The 15,624-nt window shown below is 34.6% G+C and overlaps 1 protein-coding gene across 1 annotated transcript in view; it reads right to left on the minus strand.

Annotated features, from left to right (window-relative positions):
* Nucleotides 1-1,209: 1,209 nt before the first annotated feature.
* The window catches only part of LOC143253008 (uncharacterized), a 32,937-nt gene continuing 18,522 nt past the window's right edge, over nt 1,210-15,624 (minus strand). The window contains exon 3 of the mRNA XM_076506044.1: nt 1,210-1,470. Within this exon, the coding sequence (XP_076362159.1) occupies nt 1,367-1,470 (104 nt within the window). The 3' untranslated portion in view covers nt 1,210-1,366. The remainder of the gene's footprint in view (nt 1,471-15,624) is intronic.

Below are 15,624 nucleotides of genomic sequence, written 5' to 3' on the forward strand. Positions count from 1 at the left end.
GAAACCGTTATCCTAACACAATATTACTTGGAGCAGGGGCATGCTTTCGACATTTCTGACTTGCTATGGAGTATTTTGCAAATGGAACTATGCTTTAGGATTATTTTCAATAACACAGTCGTCAGATAGCGTATGACTTGACGTGATGACAGTTCAGGATTGTATCGATATAGAATGGCTTCCAAATCGTTTTAATGTAGCTTACTTAACTTTTTAGATAATTCATAGGTATTAAGTAAGTCATCACAACTTTATCATAGCGGTATGAATTCATTTTAAAATCTGGCAGTCATAGAGAAACAAGATACACATCTCTCTACCTCTCACTTCAGTTTGAATTTTGTAATTCGATTTTAATATATGAAGAAACTTACATTCTATTGTTGTTACCCAGGGCTAAAAAAGAAAGCCACTTCTAAAGATACTTGTGCCTATGCTTTCATTTTTATTATAATGTTTTTCATATTTTCTAGTATATATTTTTGCAAAGCCTCTGTCGAAAGTATGTAAGGAAGCAAGCGTTTTTACTTAAAATGTTTGTTGTTGTTTTGGTAATTAAAATTTATAAAAACTGAGTAAAGTGATATTTCGTTTAAGCAAGGCACTTTGGAAAAATTTAAAGTTTAAAAAATATGTAACTTGTTCCTTCTTCGTCACTGAAGTTAATAACCTACACAACAAGAGCAACAAATAAATAAATAAAAGTGATACAAAGGTTTTTGCTGAACAGAATGTAACATTGGTTCCACTGAACAATTCATGTTTTAAGTTCTTCATATTTTTAACCCCAAATTACAAAATTTGTTTATACGTTCGTTACCAAGTAAAGAGCTGAAGAAAAAAAGATGAAACCTTTTTTTTTTAAACACAAAATACCCAGGGGACCACAACAGTAAGTACGAAGGTTAATTATAATCTTGATGGAATAGTTGTTTAATTTTTGTGGTTCGTATGTTATTATAAACACTGTACCACCAACGTTATAGGTGCACAAGAAATCTGGTTGGCTCAAAAATAGTTTACAAAACACGCGTTTAAAGAACTGATCGAAAAGGTCTGCTTTTATGCGGAAGTTTGTTTTCTGCTTTCTCGACAGAGGGCATCGTTCCCTTATTTTTTTTAAAGTGATAGTTTTTAATGGCAAAAATTATGGTTTTGTCTGTCGAAAAATTAATAAGCATACATTTATACCATCGAGTTTTATTTACATGCTGGTTATTGTAATTTATTTAAATATTTTGTATCGTACATGTTCGACAGTTTTACATAGTGGGAAACATGAGAATATTTTATACTGGTCAAACATTAAGAATAATACACTGTAAAGATTAATGCATCATTCCAAGAAAAAAAAAATAAACATAATTCATCTTCTTCCGCTTTTCTGCATCCGTTCTCTGAAAGATGACAGGTCAGGCCATCCGCCCTTATAGTGAAGGATGTAATCGGGGAGATCTACTCCCATGGCAGCTGGAAAAAAAGTGATAGGAAAGGTTAATAAAAATTGCACTAATAAATAAAATAATATAGATTTTTTAAAATAATATTTCTTTTCTTGGCTTGACATCTATTATAATGAATTAATCATGGTTTTTTTTCATTATGAGTTTGACTATGGATGATGAGTATTTTTCTCAACTTTTATTTTTAAGATATTGAAACTTCTTAGGCGAATGGTACACTTACATACGAGGGCTACGAGAGATATTGTTTGTTATCGAATTTCGCCCAAAGCTACACGAGGGCTATCTGTGCTAGCCGTCCCAAATTTAGCAGTGTAAGACTAGAGGGAAGGCAGCTAATCATCACCACCCACTGCCAACACTTGGGCCACTCTTTTACCAACGAATAGTGGGATTGTCCGTAACATTATAACGCCCCCACGGCTGAAAGAGCGAGTATGTTTAGTGTGACAGGGAGTTGAACCCGCGAGCCTTAGAGTACAAGTCGAGCGCCTTAACCACCTGGCCATGCCGAGGCCCGAGTGATATTAATCCGTTATATAAAGTATAAACTGTATTTGTTTAGTTTGCAGAATTTTCGCACAAACTTACATTAATAGGCTAAAGAGAAGGCAGCTACTCAACTATAACTCCCAGCTCTTGGGCTAATCTTGTCTGAATAAACAGTTGGAATTGCTAGTCAGTCTTACAGTGCACTCAAGGACCCAAAGGAATATTCTTGTTAAATGTTTGTTCCAAAATATTCATGTTAACAAAACATAACGGTTATACAAGAAGTGGCTTGGCATGGTCAGGTAGTGAGGGCGTTTTATCCACAATTTTTTTCTATCATACTGCATGCTTATTATGTGACGCTCAATCATACAATTCGTTTGTAAAACAATAGTCTAAGAGTTGCCGGTAAGTGGTGATGACCGGCTATCTCCCGTCTAGACTTTCACTGTTAAATTACGGATGGCTAGCGCAGATGGCCCTTTGTAGCTTTGTGCAAAATTCAAAACAAATAAAATGAAGATTTTCTTGAAGTTTTGTGGGAGTAATATTGCAACACTTCCTTTCCGCTAATACCGTTATGAAATAATACCTGGCCAACATTAATACCGTTATGAAATAATACCTGGCCAACATTAATACCGTTATGAAATAATACCTGACCAACATTAATACCGTTATGAAATAATACCTGACCAACATTAATATGAAAATTACGAACTAAAATGATATTTTTGTATGCAACATTGCAGAGGAAACTTTCTCATGTTTTAAATGTTTCAATATCACACGGTGTTTCTGAAAAGGATCTAATCAAAAATTGTGTTGTATTATGATGTGTAAGACTTGGTAATATAGAATTGGAAATTAATATGCTTTATTTCTTTATCCGAATTAAATTGCTAAAATAAAAAATATTCATTTCCAATTCTATATTACCAAGTCTTATACATCATAATACAGCACAATTTTTTATTAGATCCTTTTCAGAAACACCGTACGATATTGAAACATTTTAAACATGAGAAAATTTCCTCTGTAACATGTGTTGCAGACAAAAATATTATTTTAGGTCGTACTATTCATGGTGGCCAGGTGGTTAAAGCGCTCGACGGGTAATCTAGGGTCGCAGGTTCGAATTCCTGTAGCATCAAACATGCTCGCCCTTTCAGCTGTGGGGGCGTTATATATGTGACGGTCAATCCCACTATTCGTTGGTAAAAGAGTAGCCCCAGAGTTGGTGGTGGCTGGTGATGACTAGCTGGCCTTCTTTTGTGTCTTACCCTGCTAAGTCAGGAACAGCTAGCGTCGATAGCCCTCGTGTAGCTTTGGGCGAAATTCAAAAACAAGCAAACATGTTCATGTTCTAAGGAAAGTCTATTTCACTAAACTTGTAAGTAGCAATTCTAACTTTCTCGGTAAAGGTTAACTTTAAAATGAATCTAATCACTAGTACTGTTACAAAAATACTCACATTATGTACAAAAATTTATATATTTTGATGTGCTATTTTGTGTTTGAATGCACAAAGTTTATAAAATGTAAAGGCAGTCCTGTGTATTTAAAATAATTAAAACAGTTGAATAGTTTATTTAGAGTAGTCATGTAAGGGGTTAGGTACTAGAGTTCTTTACGTCGAGGTTAAATCTTTTTCACAACACGTGATACCAACCAACATTTCTAGTAAAACGTGCTTTGAGCCGAATTTTGTGACAAAAAATTAGGAAAAAACAAGAGATCAATTTATCTTATAAAAGACGCCAGATCTAGCGACACTTTTAATACCTGGATATCAGGACAAGTATTAAAATTCAACAAAGTGACGGTATATGTGCACTAAGTGTCTACAAACAAAACACAAATTCTTAACACATAAACAGCACTGTATGAGATGAGCTCTGAGGGATGAAAAATCCATTCCCTTTGTAATCCACAATATTATCTACACTCACCTCTCCTTTACACACACTGTGGTATCGACCGCACTTCCCTATTCCTTATATCATAGAGCTTGGCAAGGCCTAATGGTTAAGGCGCTCAACTCGCGAGTTCGAATCCCCTTCATCATATATGCTCATTCTTTCAGCCGGAGTAATTGGTTGTTATATTGTTATGGCCAATCCAATTATTTGTTGGTAAAAAGAGTAAACCAAAAGTTGGCGGCGGGTGATGTTGACTAACTTCCTTCACCATAGTCTATCACTTTAAAATTAAGGACGACTAGTGTGCAGATAGTCCTCAAGTAGTTTCGAAGTAATGGAAATTAAAAACAAGCAAGCAATTGTAGTTTCATTTCTGCATAGTTTAATGAAGTTTAGAAAACTTGCCATGCACAAACATAAGTCGAGTTTTTAAATTATATAAATGAAAAGCGAAATAACTACAAGGTCACTAAGATTCTTTACTGTCTACAATGGTGTCAAATCATTCACATAAAAATATATTTCAAGAGGTATTTGCTCTTGTTGCATGAAATATTGGTCCAGTTTGAAAAGGCGTAATTTTATACCTTGCTAATTAAAATCCAGAAACCATGATTCGAAGTTACGTTATAAAACGTATAACAATCCAAATATTTAAACCTTTGACTATCACAAAAAACTATTTACGTCATTCTGTACCATACCAATCCAGCTTTTTTTAAATGTTTAGAATTTCTAAAGGTGGAACCGCCTTGCGAAGTAAAGAAATGTTTAACCTTTCAAACGTTTAACTTTTTACGACTAAACCACTTTATATCAGCATTACAGTAATACAATTCTGTAGGAGCCAATTGTGAAAACAGAAGAGGATGCCCTTATTAACCATTAAAATTAGATGCACTCTAGTCTAGTTTAGTTGGTTGAATTTTTGATACCATCAGAGAACAATATGGCTGAATCTTGCACAGGTGCAGTTTTGGCTTCTTCAAGTTCCTCTAGAGTCTTATCGGCAAGCTTGTTGGTTTATAAAACTAAAAATCGGGGTTCGATACCTGTGAAGGGCACAACGCAGGTCGTTCATTGTGTAACATTACGCAAAATACAGACAAATAAAGAAACAAACACTTGAAAGTACTTAGTATTTTCTAGGGCATAACTTATTGATGGTTGTATAGTAATTCTGAAAGATATTTTTAATTTTTATCCAATTTACGACTCTTTTGTCAAGGTAGAGTAATTTTTTTTTAAATAAAGAAGTTTGTTAGTGCTATATTAACAGGCTACATGTTTATCAGCGAGAGATCTCTCAGTTTTATCAGCGAGAGATCTCTCAGTTATACAAAAATAAAATATTTGCGTCGATCAGCTGATACACTCCTCTTGGGCCAGTGGTCTATTACTGTTTATCACATGGGCAAGGTATTGTGCGTGGTTTTCCTTTCATGTGTAATTGAAATTTCATTGTATTATATTGCTACGTTATTCTGGTTTACGAGTTAGTGGATACGATATAAATTATAAGCTCTACTAAGTCTTGAAAACTGATGTCCAGAAGTTTCACTATAGACAACATTCACAGCCATCCTTTATTGGGGTGGGGTGAAAGTAAAAGAACATCAACATTCTAACAGCTATATATATATATATAAATAAATGTTTGTTTAATATACGAAACTGATAGTCGTTCAGTGCTAATGGGTAAGGAATGACTTAAGAACTGATGTAGATGAATTAACGAGAATTCGCTAAAAATATGTTACAGAATTTTTTAGAACCTGTAGCTTTTTGAAAGATTCTAACTAAGTTTTCTTTATGCATTGCTGCTTTACTTGTAAATACACATATTTTTCGTTGTCTGAAAATAAATATGTATTGTAATACATGATAAATTACATGTGAGATACAAGATTCTTAAGTGGATATGGAATGTTGACTTTTCTTAAACGATTAACATATGTGTTTACCTTTAATTTTACATTTCTTCTCAGATTTTCAGGAAAGAAGCTTTGGATTTATACAATTTTTATGCCACTTGCTGAGCCAAGTGGTTAGGGCGCTCGAATCGTAATCTGAGGGTCGCGGGTTTGAATCCCTGTTATACCAAACATGCTTGCCCTATTCAGCCGTGAAGACGTTATAATGTGCGCTCAATCTCACTACTCTTTGGTAAAAGAGTTGCCTAAGAGTTGTTAGTGGGTGATAATGACTAGCTGCTCTCCGTCTAGTCTTACACTGCTAAATTAGTAAATTTGGGTTTGTACAAAATTCAAAACAAACAAAAAAATTATGTCACCCTCACTTTCCTTCAGTAGTTGAAATTACAACAATATCGCTATAGGTAAAGACTGTCACACTAGAGTGACAACATTCATGATTTAAACCAAGCTTGGACTTCACTTAGTCTGAAGCACTATGGTATCTATACTTAGTTCACCTCTTGAATAGTTAATCTGGGACTTTTATATACGTGTACGCTCTCTTCAGAGCTAAAGGTTTGTTCTGTTGTTATTGGGTTTGTAAAACTTTTGACTGTAAATGGCATCGTCACTTCTATTATAATAATGTATGTATATAGATTAATAGAATTCTTTCGAACGGAAATGACATATTCTAAATCGGCTAATTTCACAAATTTAAAAAAGACTATAAGGTTTTATCTAAACTTTCACTGAAGTAAAATTAAATGGAGAATGTTTTTTATGTTTTTTCACAATTTAAATTTATCGTTAACTGTACGTCAAGATTAAAGATGTATGTTAACAAACTTAACCAGTCACCTTTTATTAGTTATTCTGCGCCTATAAATTTTTTGGACAAAATATTTATTCTGATTTTTTGATCTTCTCTACTTATGATCTAGTTTTCAAGCACAAAGATGTTGGACAACTTAAGATATCGCGCCATCTAGGAAACACAAATAAAAGTTACCCATCCTAGGACTTAATTTAAAATTAATTGTGTGTACAACTAAAATATAAATATTAAAAAAAAACTGCTTTTCTCGCTTTTAAATACTTTTGCTTTGATTTATAACACTTATTTTAAACTTTCCTTCTTTTGTGTTTTTTATTACCTGTAATAAACCAGATAGTTTACAGATAGAAACAGGAATCATTACATACATCACGTTACTCTGAGTTTTTTCGGCTTTCAGTATATTAAATTTAAAATCGTAAATCAGGATCAACATAAATTAATTCACGAACACAGCTACTTGAAATGTTTTTCTTTTCTTCTTTAATAAATCCATGTATATAAGAAAGAGCTGTGTGTAACATCCTGTATTTGATATAATGAATCCCTGTATATGTAAGAAGCAGCTGTGTGTAACATCCTGTATGTGATGTAATAAATCCATGTATATAAGAAGGAGCTGTGTGTAACATCCTGTATTTGATATAATGAATCCCTGTATATGTAAGAAGCAGCTGTGTGTAACATCCTGTATGTGATGTAATAAATCCATGTATATAAGAAGGAGCTGTGTGTAACATCCTGTATTTGATATAATGAATCCCTGTATATGTAAGAAGCAGCTGTGTGTAACATCCTGTATGTGATGTAATAAATCCATGTATATAAGAAGGAGCTGTGTGTAACATCCTGTATTTGATATAATGAATCCCTGTATATGTAAGAAGCAGCTGTGTGTAACATCCTGTATGTGATGTAATAAATCCATGTATATAAGAAGGAGCTGTGTGTAACATCCTGTATTTGATATAATGAATCCCTGTATATGTAAGAAGCAGCTGTGTGTAACATCCTGTATGTGATGTACTAAATCCATGTATATAAGAAGGAGCTGTGTGTAACATCCTGTATGTGATGTAATGAATCCCTGTATATGTAGGAAGCAACTGTGTGTAAAATCCTGTATGTGATGTAATAAATCCATGTATATAAGAAGGAGCTGTGTATAACATCCCGTATGTGATGTAAAAAGTAAATTCAACAGTGTCATGAAGCGCTCGTTTAAAGCAATTGCTAGAGTATCTTTGAAGATCTCTTCATTCTCTGGAGAGAGACGGTGGAAGAGTGGGTGTTCCCTACCAAGTTTCCGTCGGTAATCTTGTTTTATAAAACATATGACAAAACACAAACGTAGAGCAAACTTTGTAGAGAACCTCTTTCAATTCATATTTTATTTTTTATGGCTATACCGTTTTAGAAGAATAAACTACAGCGAGACTCTTTAACAGCACTAAGAAATACATGTTTATATCACTAACGAACTCTGTTATAAAAGGTGCTATATACCTATTCTGTATAGTGAATGTTGCATATACGGGACAACCAAAAGCTTTCATGGTTTCACTTTCTTGATTAATTTCCCATTCCTCTTTCTATGACTACATTTAGTACAGTGAGCCCAAGGGAAACTTCCCCAGCCTCCTCGCTTTCACTCTTTGACCTTATGTATATTTTTCACAGTTACTTTGATTTTATAGAATTATTAACAAACTAGAATACCCTCTTTCTAATTTAGGTTTTCTTTCTATAAGACTTGAATATAATGATTTCCACAACATGAGTTATTAACACTAATATTTCTTAACAGTAAATATAAACTGCTACACGAGTTTCAAAACAGTCAGAGTTATGAAGCTTTGCAAAAAAATGGACAAATATGTTGTAGTAAATAAATCGTCATAATTTCTACATTCGCATCTTGCCTGTTTTGATACGTATCATGTGTCAGAGACCTTTGTGCGCATGATCATTTAAGATAGTTTACACAATGAAACATCTATTTAAATAGCATCCTTGTCAAGGATGAGGTAAGGTTACGTGTACCATTATGGGAGTTAGGTTATCTTATCCAAGTTTTTAATATGATGTTAACTCACTGTGGTGTAGTCCTGGAAAAAACAAGAGTAAAGGTGGATGTATGTTTAGATGGAGGGGAAAGTTGAAATTTAGAGTACGTATATTCTTGATACGTAACAATAATTAAAATTTTTACTTAATTTTTTACAAAATGTATTTGAATAGTTTTCGATAATTCGCACAGTTTAGACGTGATAATCAAAAAGACATACTTATTGTTTCATAATATTAAAAAAAATTCTAACCATTTATGAGAGTAAAATGGCACTAAGTTAAGAATGTAGTGTTTAAAAATATAATAGGCCTAATACTAATGTTTTATGACAAATATAATTGTGAAATGTAATTGTTTGCACCATGAACCGTTGGCTCTCGCTTCGTTCTACTTCGGCAACGCTTGGCCCTGGCGGGCTTTCTAAACATTATGCCATATCGTTCTGAAGAGTCTTGTATCTGACTTCCCCGTATCCACGTGGAACTAAATACCGATGAAAAAAGGTGGAAACTGATAAGCAAAGTAGAGAGTTACATAAAACATGATGAATCGCGCCCTGAGTGTACCTCTCGTCTCTAAACATCATAAATAACAAATGCAAAGGCCAAACTGAATTCTAGACATAAACGTAGCTCTATTTTAAATGGTTTTTGTATGTAAAAATAGAGTTATGTTTATGCATTATATGACTGCTAAGCGGAACTGTATTGTAAACACGGACTGATAGTGCGATAGCTAGAAATCGGGATTTCGATACAAGTGATGAGCAGACCACAAATAACTCGTTGTATAGCTTTGCGCTTAATTACAAACAATAGTGCGATCATGCAACACTGAAAAAATAAGAGTTAATATTACTTCTTGGGTTGGATATGGTACTTAAAAAAGCACGTCTATAACTAATGCCACAACATAACTAGGACTATTACTGAGGATTTAGTAACAATTCCTGAGAAGAAGGGAAAGGTGAACGGTGAAATTGACCCAAGACATCGATCCAATCTCGATTAAGAAGAGAAAGACACACGCCTTCTCAGATTATTTTATTCCAGAGCCAGAGGGAAGCTGAATTTACACTACTCATCATTTACATGAATGTTTTTTACTAAACCTAAATTCATGCTTGCGTTCCCAGTTTACTGACTATGTGGCTGTATGGAAGAGTTCATACACTCCAGTCATAGGCCAGAAATTTGAAACCGTGTTAAACCAAACAAAGAACTTCTGTAACACTCCGAAAATAAAAATAAATGACCTGAAAATGTAACTTATATTATTTACAAAATCACTTAAAGTAGACAGCCCCAAATTATACTTCAATGGAATACTTCTCCACTTAGTCACATCAGCCAAATTTCCCAAACTAAACTATGAATCAAGGATAAATTTTATCAAACACACAAAATAAATCACAAATAAAAATATAGCTGTGTGCAGATTGTGTACGACGTCTGAGTGGCGACAACAGGGGGCGCAACAACAGAAAATATATAAAACCTGTAGACTGCTCTTGGTTGGATATATCACAGACCAGCGAAGAACAACTCACCGAAGAACAGCCAGTAGTTCCACCACCAAAACCACGTTTCTCACTTACACCAATGGGCTTCAAGTGTGGAAACAAGTTCATGATGAAGTTACCACCAACATAGTTCATCAGTTTTTGGTTTTGTTTTTTTTCCCAGCTACTTCCGGGCACGGTCTGGGTAGATTATCCGGCGCCCAGGCCGTGAAAGTGGGTTTTCTCGGGGTACTCCCGTTTCCCCCCACAGCAAAATCTCTGGCATCGGACCTGTAGGTCCCAGCCTCATTCTGAAAAGGGCCGTTTACCCAGTCAAAGGTATCTAATCAATAACAGTAAATTTCAAAAATTAATTCGCCAGCCGCCAGTGTACTCCGTCCTCGAGCCAAGGTCTGGCTCACTTCACTTTCGCTGCTTTCGTCCAGTTCTCCCGTCCTTCCTCTCACTCACAAATACAGCACTCCATTTTTTGAAATGTTAAAAATAAAATAAAAATCCCACGGATATTTTAAAACATATCTCATGTAAGGGGATGAAGAGGAACTACAAAGTTCCTGAACACCCCAGTTGGAGAGAGAACTCTTCTGATTTCTCTCTCTCTAAACTGAACCCCTGCCACGTTAGTTTAGTTTAGTGGTAGGATATACCTGTTTTGTGCAGATAAACGAAGCTAAATCACACATAAATAAACTACAGAAAGTCCAAGTAATCACTAAAGAATATGTTTCCAGAACCATAAACACAATATTTCTATACAATTATGCAAACATTCTTAGTGGATCAATAGATTATTTTAACAAACATTTGAACAAAAATGATTCACCAAGCACACTGATAAACTTTGTCATAGACGATGAAAACAGACCTTAGTACCTCTCACCACTAACTCTAGTAAAGTTGTTGTATAACTTACAGCTTCCTACTACCGAGCGGACAGGTAGCTAGATATAATTTTAATTTTATTTGTGTAAAAATAAAACTAGTACTGTATTCTTTATGGACAACTATGAAATTGTTTGTGAGTTTATTTTTAGTCAAACACAAAACTTCACAATGGGCCATCTGTGCTCCGTCCACAACGGGTATCAAAACCCAGTTTCTAATGTTATAAGTCTGCAAACATACTGCTGTTTGTGAGAACAAGACTGTATGGTCATAACGAAATATTTGCCAGTAACAAAATAGAAAAAGTCAACGTTTTACATTCAAGGTATTGGCTTAAAAATAGCCACTTGCGTATGAAACAACCCACGAACGATCGTAGAACACGTGCAACGGCTGAATGTTGTAAAATAGATTTTCCTATCTACCAAATATATATTAGTGGAGAAATGTGCAGGCTTCATCGAACAAAACAAAGCAATCAAATGACAGCCAAGGAGGGAGGTAGAAGTCCCGTGTGTACCTAATTCTTCCAGACAACAAGAGAAAAAACTCAAGTTCTGTATAAGGTCTGTGCGGGAAGTGCACTGTTTAGCGTACTGGATAATGTGCCCACATAAGGGATTGAATGAAACATTAGGAAGTAAGCTGTTACACATTATTCCTAGTCTTTTTTTTTTTGTATATTTTTCTCCCTAACAAACAACTGGCTTCAGATAGTGAATGATTGTTTTCGATATTGTACATTTTGTTCTTGTGCAGAGTGTCTGCTTGCCACTTCTAAATCATAACTTTACTTCATATGTGAGGTTTGGAAACGAAGTTAAATCTCCAGTTTAAATGTCGAAAGCTGGTAAAGTATTAGAAAGTATTAGGTTTAAAACTTGTGGTAGAAATTACGTTAACTGCTCATTTTTTTTTACACCTGCAGTTAACGTGATTTTTTATCATAAGTCTCAAGCCTATTAAATGTCAAATTTTTGCTTGATGTACCCCTACTGCTTTGTGGATCCTACAGACTTTGATACCTCTACAAAGAGGATACATTCTACCATTCATACCATGCAGGTTGTACCACATGTTCATTTGTTTGTTATGTATGTGTAAGATAGTGTTAAATTTTGATCTAGTTATTTTAAATTCAAATCAATGGAAGTACAGGGAAGATGCAGCAGTATCAGATCTTCATTTCGTAAGGTGTTAAAATTAGCATAATTATTATTATTTTTTAGATTATGTGTGTGGGCCCGGCATGGCCAAGCGCATTAAGGCGTGCGACTCGTAATCCGAGGGTTGCGGGTTCGCATCTTCGTCGCGCCAAACATGCTCGCCCTTTCAGCCGTAGGGGCATTATAATATGACGGTCAATCCCACTATTCGTTGGTAAAAGAGTAGCCCAAGAGTTGGCGGTGGGTGGTGATGACTAGCTGCCTTCCCTCTAGTCTTACACTGCTAAATTAGGGACGGCTAGCACAGATAGTCCTCGAGTAGCTTTGTGCGAAATTCAAAAAACAAACAAACAAAAAAAAAACAATTATGTGTGTGCGTTTTTAAACTTTTTTTCAGCAAGAATGAACTATAGGACTTATGTTTCATGAAAAGTAATATTTAACTAATTTTTATGGGACTCTGTAATGTTTATTTTTTGTGACAGATATACTATTATACATCTATTCTAATATCGGTGTAAGTTTGAGTTAAATTTATATCAAAAAATATACGTAACTTAACTATTAAAACTGTGTTACGAAATTCCAGCCTATTCACTAAATTTGTAGAAGATTCTCGATTGTAAGAATCAACAATATATATATATGTACGTAAACACTAGCATATCGTCAGTATTGTTATGCAGCCCGAAGTTTCTAGAAACTCTCCTCACGCCTATTCATTGGGCATTCTCCAAATATGTAACATCAGCCAGCTCATTCATCAAAAACTCTTTTAATTTCAAGTCTAAACTTAATCAACTTCATCATAAAGCCTTAATAGCCAGTTTCGATGTTATATCCATCTTTACAGAAATCCCAACCACTGAAGCCTGCAAGATAGCCTTAGAACTCTATATCCGAGACCCTAACCCATCAATAGACATTCCCAGCAACCAGTTAGCAACCCTCATAGTATTCACTACGATGAAGATAAACTTCATGTTCAACAACCACAACTATATACAAACAAATGGCCTAAGCATGGGCAACCTAGCATCACCAGTTCTAGCCAATATTTTTATGACACAAGTTAAAACACAAACAGTTAACACAGCATTACATCCACCACTATACTGGTACAGATATGTAGACGACACGATTGCAGGATTCACATCTACAAAACACACACTTAAGTTTTTCAATCACATTAACTCTATACATCTCAATATTAACTTCACATGTAAACAGGAAGAAAGCAATCAAATATCATTTCTTAACCTCAAAATTACAAGAACCGATACACAATTTAAAACAGGAATCCACCGAAAAATCACCCATACTGGACTATACATTCCTTGGGACTCAGCACACGAAACAAAACTCAACATACTAAGAAATCGAATAAACACAGCCATAAAACTATACTCACCAGATAAAATTAACGACGAATTAGACAAAATAAAACAATACTTCATCAACATTAACAAGTTTCCTCCACAAACCGTAGAAAACATTATACGCACACACCTTTTTTTAAAATGCAAAATCAACTAACAAACGTAAATATATGCCACGAATTAAAAAATTACGAAACCATATACTACTGCATACCATATATTCCCGACATCAGCAGAAAAATAACCAACTTTTGGCAAAAACTAGTGACAAAATATGATATTCCAGTTAATACCAAATTTATTCAAAAACCAGGCAAAAAACTAAGGTCTATACTGTTTAAAAACTGCATTGACAAAGACCACACCAACATTATTTATAAAATACAATGTGATAACTGCCACGACTTCTATATTGGAGAAACAAGTAGAAAAATGAAAACCAGATTCAAAGAACACAAAAAGTCACCTTCACACGTTTTCGAACACTGCAAATCAAATAAACACAACATAACCATAGAAAACACTCAACTACTAAATAAAGAAACAAACATAAACAAACGATTATTAAATAAGCCTTACTTATACAACAACTCAAATAAACACAATATAACCATAGAAAACACCCAAATACTAACTAAAGAAACAAACATAAACAAACGCAAAATTAAAGAAGCCTTACTTATACAACAATTCAAGCTCAAAATAAATGAATACAAAGGAACACCTTTATTCCTATATTAATAAATATAATCAAACATCTAACACCGCCCTCTACATTCCTACACCCAGTTACACAATCCCCTTCACATACGTGGTCAGCTATCGGTCAGTTACCTCTTTCTTTCTTTGTGAACCTGACGATGACCGAAGAAGGTTGAAACGTTGTTCGCTCCTCTACATAAAAAAAATTTCTCAACCCAAACCAACCGTTTTTACATATGTATTAGCATATATTAATAGTTTATTATAGCTGATATACTATTAACTTCGGATGCTATAATTGTGATTAACGCTTATTTATTGGGAACTTCAGATATTTGACCAGGAACGTTCCATTTAACTTCAGTGGATTCACATCGGACATTAGTATTTTTCGAAGATAATTTCAGTAGCGAAAATCTCGACGTGTGATAAGAGAAGACCGAAGAAATCAGAGCTATAGCTAGCGTTCCTTGTTAAGTGAATTTTACCTACATCAACTTGACATTTACTCGCTCATCGTGAACCCTCAATAAGACGCCAAGGAAATCCAAGACCAGAAAGAAGATTTGATATTGCTTGTGAGTTTGTAAAACTTTTGTACATAAATCTTTATCTGTAATAACATTTATTTTAAAATGTGTTATTGTTTGTATATTAAGAGTGGTTTAACGGATCAAACACCCAGGAGTTTGCAGAACCAATTTTTATCATTTGCTTATTGACTAACACTTTTTCCAAAACCGGATTGAAAACAAGCAGGCTATTGCTGCAGTATTTGTGAACACTGGATCCACGGCTAGCCACAAAACAGATATCGACATTCAGTGAGTAAGTGTACTGATCTTGTTCTGATAAAGCAACGTTAGTACAGAAAAAGAAGAAAATGGTTTCTAAGTGAAAAGTGTATATGTGCAGTACTTGAGGGAAATGCTCTCGATGTCAGTGCGGATGCAACGGTTTAGACCCAGAGATCAAAATGACACAAAAGGTAGATGGGAAACAGTCGCATAGCATATTAAAGGTATGAAGAAAAAAAAAGGAAGAAATGATTACATTATTCCACTGGACATGAAATGTCTAGCGGTACTTCTGAGGATCCCTTGCATTTCGTGACACCAAAGAAACGACGTAGATCATCAAAGAACTCAAGTGTGAAACCAAGACCTTGTTGTAGTGCTCCAACAGGGGGCTGGAATGATTTCTTTGGTATCGAATCCACAGCGATATCAAACTTTCCAAATGAAGAAGTTCGACAGAAGACATCAAGT

The sequence above is a fragment of the Tachypleus tridentatus genome, chromosome 6 (genome assembly GCF_004210375.1).
Source record: "Tachypleus tridentatus isolate NWPU-2018 chromosome 6, ASM421037v1, whole genome shotgun sequence".
Classification (NCBI taxonomy): Eukaryota; Metazoa; Arthropoda; class Merostomata; order Xiphosura; family Limulidae; genus Tachypleus; species Tachypleus tridentatus.